Genomic DNA, 5,447 nt, shown 5'->3' on the forward strand with positions numbered 1-5,447 from the left:
ATCTCTAGATCTATTCTATAATTCATGTTTTCTCACTGAAAAACAAACCTGTATTTCAAAGGGGATTGTTCAAACTCTAATTATGTAAGTGGGGCAACATTCTCCCACCTAGAGCGCAAGATACACAAATCCATAAAGCCCCGTTTTTCAAAGTGCATACAATGCAAAAGGAGAGATAAAGCATAGCATAAAGAAAACTAGAGCCCGCCCGATGCATCGATTGACTGATACTAGCCTTTCACATACATATTTGTATCGGTCTTTATTCCACAGATAAGGCGCCGATATTATATACATATAATAAACAAATACCTCTGCTCTTTTGCGATAATTTTTTGACATTTTCAATGGTTGCCTGAAGAACTTTGAACATCATCCAGCCCTAGGTCACAACATGATTGGTTTGACAGGTGAGTAACTTGCCGTAGCGAGCGTAATAAGTAAATAATCAAAAGTCGACTTAACCAAGCAAGCAGCCCTGTCCTCATCACATTTTCACTTAGTTAACGTTAGCTGGCCAGCTAGCCAGCAAGATAGTTAGCTTAGCTATCTAGCCAGGAAGGTAGTTGTTACCTTAGCTCGCTAGCTAGCAGTCTGCGCTACTTATGTGTTAACACTGCCAAAGTGAACGCTCCTCGATACAAAAATAACGCTGTTATTGTCTCGGCCTATTATGTTTGCTAGTGGGCTTATTTGTTTAGTTTTCCGAAATATGCAATCGGCAAAAAGCAAGACATTTGGCGCAGATCTATCATTTCAGGCCATGTGCTTGCATTCATGATGTGAGATAAGTTAACGTTAGCAAGCTAAATTAGGTGTGCCTAAAACCAGTGCCAAGCATTTCCCTGCATAGTTTTCAGCCATCAGCACATGCCATTTGGAGTTAGTGTATAGCCAATACATTTAGTATTGATGGTTACTGTCAGAAAACATTGTTGTAATGAACAGCTAGCTTATGCCCTTCATTAGTAATGGCATTAAGTGTTTGTTTACATGACCTTTTGTAAACACTAGTAAATCTACTCAAGACAAATGCTGATGATGGCACCTAGTGGTGACATTACGAACGGCATTTGTGAACTTGTCAACGCTTATTTGTGAATTTGTGAACAGTGCAGTTTCAGATTGACTGAGACTAATTTGATTTAATTCAACCATGCATACTTCTTCTCCACTGCCATAGATAGGTACAACTTAAAGACGTGTCTAAGTATGGCGGCCCAGCGGGGTAAGAATTTGTTCTTAACTGACTTGCCTAGTTAAATAAAGGTAAAATAATGGTCAGCTAAACAAGTTTTGTATTTACTGTCGTATTTATAGAGGATATATAGTTGCTTTTCGGTGAAAATCCTGTAAACAACAAATAATGTTTTTAAATAATGTTCATTTTAATATTTTGATAAGAAATCATCATTAAGAATATTTGTTCATTCTTGTGTAAAAAAAAAAGTATGATTTTCATTCAACCTTTATAAAAACAACATATTGGCAGATATATCGCTAATCGGTGACTTTTGGCTCCCTAAAATCAGCATCGGACCCATCGGGCTCTAATGATAATACACAAGATACTGCGCAGACAATCCATGCCGGAATGAAGCATGCAACCTGACAACCAGCATTATAGGAATATTCTATTCAGGCCTTTGTGCCCTAATGATCACGTGTGTGTGGTCACCAGGAGCTGGCTATCAGTCCAGCCAAGGGTCAAAGAAGTGTGTGTGTATGTGTGAGAGAGAGAGATAAGGTGAAAGAGTGAGATCTAGAAGTTTTCACCACAACCGTTTGTAACAGAACTCTTGCAGACAACCCCTGGGGATTTGACAATATGGTGTAGGTATCCCATTCTAACTCTAAAATTATTCACACACAGACATCCATCATTCCAGATTGAGGCCCCCATGTATCTTAGTTTTCAAATGTACAGTGAGTAATACAAACATGAATATATCACATATTGATTGTTTACAAGTAAGTAGATAGTATAACATTTAATTATTCCTTTCAAAACCACAAAATAATCAAATATCAAAACTATTGGCTACAGTTTGAGGTTTACATCCTCTGGAGTTGTTTGTTATTGTTCAACAGTGAGTGTGTGAGCCCTCGTGACACCAACGTCTGAGATATGCTGTAAGTGGTCTGAGATAACCAGTCTGTGTGAAGTGGATCTGAACCAATCATGAGGCCAGGACGAATACACAACATATCATTAGTACGAGGAGTGGGTCCAAGCTTTGTTCATGTAAGCATTCCCATAGCTTAGCCACGTATCGACCCCTCCCAGGGCAGCCCGCCTACCTATAAAAGCCAGCGGTGAACAGTGAAGTGTTGGGGTTTGTGCAAACTTCCACCTGAGGGGACTATTACCGTCAGCCTGGGTCAAGGACCACCGCCGGCACAAGCAGCCAGCAGCCACAGCAAGAAGCAACACCACCCCAAGAAGAAAAATGCCTCCCTTCGAGAAATCTATGGAGCTGATGTCTTTCAAGCAAAGAAAATGCCTTGGTTGGTGCTTCTATTCTAGTCGATTGTTTTATTCTGTAGTCATTCTTTATGATAGCTCTAGTCTTCTTGATCAATTATAATTATGGTGATTAAGATGATCATAGCCTATCATTGAAGAGTGCATGATACATGTTGGTCGACTCACCTGGTGTTTTAGTTCATTCTACACCCTATATTATAACTTCTGGTGGTCTATAATGAAGTGGTAATGTTCTTCTGTTATGCTTTTTCTAGCAACAAGACAACATGAAGTGTGCAGTATTCGTACCAAATTCCCAAACAAGTTACCCGTGAGTAATTTTGCATTTTGGTAAATGATTGCCTCCAATCAAATGCAAGGAATGCTAACAGTTGTCTATCTGTGTTCTCTAACTGTGAAGGTGATTGTAGAACGTTACCTCCGTGAGAAATCCCTTCCCCTATTGGACAAGACCAAATTCCTGGTTCCATTCGAGCTGACCTTGGGTCAGTTCCTCTGTCTACTCAGGTGAGCACTGGTTGAGGGTGTGTGAAAAAGGATTTGTATTATGATAAAATCTAAGTAGATTTGCTGACAGTCTGTGTGTTTAGTGTGCGTGTGTTTGCATATGGTATTGACCATGTTTTCACGGGACCCATGTGATAACCCCTCTTCCTATCCTCTACCTCTCCTCAGGAGTAAGATTGACTTGGAGTCCACCCAGGCTCTGTACCTGTTGGTGTCAGAGAGGAGCATGTCCTGCATGTCGTCCAGTATGGGAGACGTCTACTCCCAGTACAGCGACCCGGATGGCTTTCTTTACATCACCTATGCCTCACAGGACATGTTCGGAGGGGACGTGGACGCTACCCCTCCCTGCTGAGCCCAAACAATGGGCTCCTTCTCAATTTTCTGAAAGATCTGTCTTCTCCTCGCTTCCTATCTTTCACTGCACTGATCTGGCAGAACTGGCCAGGTGAAAGCCAGTCCAAGTAATGGTGAGCTTCCATCATGTTATTTTCTCCTGTCAAGTCTTTGACGATGAAGTGACAGTGAACGGGAGGAAACAGGGATTTTCAAGCACTTGAGATTGAGCTATTCTCCCGCCCTTCGACCTCACAAATGGACTGTGAATCACAGTACTGCACCTTCGTCCTTCTCTTGGTTCGTTTCTGACCCCTTTCAGCTCTGCAAGAGCTGGACTGAGATGACTGAATACATCGATTAATGAAAGAGTCCAATGAGATTTAAGAGATAGAAAGAAACCTCTCTAATAACTCTTTAATAATTTAGTAAAATATCGGTAGAGATCATTGTCGTAACACCAGAGAGAAATAGGTTGGCGAAGGAAGCCCTACATTGTGGGTACTCACCCTGATAAGTGAAATTCCCTCCTGTTGGGATATTGTATCACTTCCAGGAACCACGAGGTCTGTTGGGTGCTCTGGGGTCTCCCCCAAGGGCCTATAATCTCCTCTGTTACCTCCTCCACCCCTCAAAATAAATATGTTGAAACGGAGGAAAATAAGGTCAATGGGAAGATCTCAATTGCATACTCCTCATGTTCTCTCTCCTCGTCTCCTTCTCAAAACCCATTGGAGGAGAAGGCCGGAGGGGAGGGACCTCGAGATTTCAAATCTAATGGGTTTTGAGATGGAGATGAGGAGAGAGGACGCAAGGAGTCTGCTGGTCTTACCTCTTAGCACTTTAATCTCTCCTTTCGGTCTTCCTCATGAAACATCATTTCCACAAAATGTGAATTTGTGACCTTCAGGCACAGTGTTATTAAACACAATGTTACAAGTCAGACTAAGTGTTATGCGTGTTATTTGGACTGTTAACACTCAATGAAGACTTAGATATGTTCATGTTTTATGTCTAACAATGCCGTGCTCTGTAAAATCAAATGTCATCGAAATTCCCAAATAAACTCCCTGTCCTTTTAATGTATAATATGGTTTGATTTTTGGCTAGTCAAACATTCTTGTAATTTACTATTCCCCATAGCATCATATAATCATAACAGCATGTATTTTCTGTTCAAGGACAAAGTCATGAATGCATGACTTCACATGCATCACCTAAGTTCCAGTAACTTCAGAGAGTCATGAGTTATACTAGTCATGTATGATTATTGGAGCCAGACCTGTGCCCCATACAGACATACAGGAATGCCACGACACACACACACACACACAGTACTTTCACACAAAGCTGCCATGCTACTTCCCACCTCTGTCTTAGATGTGACACCCTTCTACACATAGTTGTGTTACATAACCTCCTGGCTGCATTTAACAGTACGGGTCAGTGTGTCACAGGGCCATCGGGGGGGGTCCGAGCGTAGCGATAGAGGACTCTAGTGCCCCAAACAAATGGATTTAACATAAAGGTCCTGTAACTTTGACATGGAAGACCATATTTATGTGATCTATACCTTGGCTTTTTACCTGTTCAAACTGAAACACACTAGGTGGCAGTGTGTACCCCTTCAGTTTGTTTGCCAACTCATGGAAGTAGTAGAAGAAAACTGACTACTTCAAAATGGAGATGGCCTCAATGGCACTGCCCATGCTCTCACAAACACCATAATGGGACAGATACAATGTGATGTCTTAGTCTATGGGGGCCAAGGTATTTTCAGAGAAGGACAGAATGACAGTGACCCAGAAATGGACTGATGGAGGTAGAAAGAGATGGAGACAGCTTCTCAACAGGTTTAGAGACATGGAAACAAACAGACAAGGGGAGAGAGACAGTGAGTATAAGGGTTGAGTCAAGAGGATACACATACCCACTCACTTCACACCATCGTGGCCATTCTAGCACCCTTTGCACATGTTCTAGAACTGGTACTGCTGTTGAAGAGGGGTTTAAACCGGACAACTGGGTGGGTCTCTCTCGGTGGAGTCAATGTTACGAGTGGCAAGGTGCTCTATTTAATCACGTGTGAAGAACATAGAGATGCTAAGGAAGACTT

At 41.8% G+C, this 5,447-nt stretch overlaps 1 protein-coding gene across 2 annotated transcripts; it reads left to right on the top strand.

The window, feature by feature from the left end:
* Positions 1 to 242: 242 nt before the first annotated feature.
* Positions 243 to 4,417, top strand: map1lc3cl (microtubule-associated protein 1 light chain 3 gamma, like). Of its 2 annotated transcripts, XM_024383305.2 has the most exons (5): positions 243 to 410; positions 2,092 to 2,508; positions 2,743 to 2,798; positions 2,889 to 2,995; positions 3,164 to 4,417. In XM_024383305.2, the coding sequence occupies exons 2-5, from the start codon at positions 2,451 to 2,453 to the stop codon at positions 3,348 to 3,350; spliced, it is 408 nt and encodes a 135-aa protein (XP_024239073.1). In that variant the 5' UTR covers positions 243 to 410; positions 2,092 to 2,450; the 3' UTR covers positions 3,351 to 4,417. The 2 variants fall into 2 exon arrangements, with proteins under 2 accessions (XP_024239073.1, XP_042159209.1); XM_042303275.1 differs by lacking the exon at positions 243 to 410 and having other exon boundaries at positions 2,080 to 2,508.
* Positions 4,418 to 5,447: the final 1,030 nt, after the last annotated feature.

This window comes from Oncorhynchus tshawytscha, linkage group LG21 (genome assembly GCF_018296145.1).
Source record: "Oncorhynchus tshawytscha isolate Ot180627B linkage group LG21, Otsh_v2.0, whole genome shotgun sequence".
Classification (NCBI taxonomy): domain Eukaryota; kingdom Metazoa; phylum Chordata; class Actinopteri; order Salmoniformes; family Salmonidae; genus Oncorhynchus; species Oncorhynchus tshawytscha.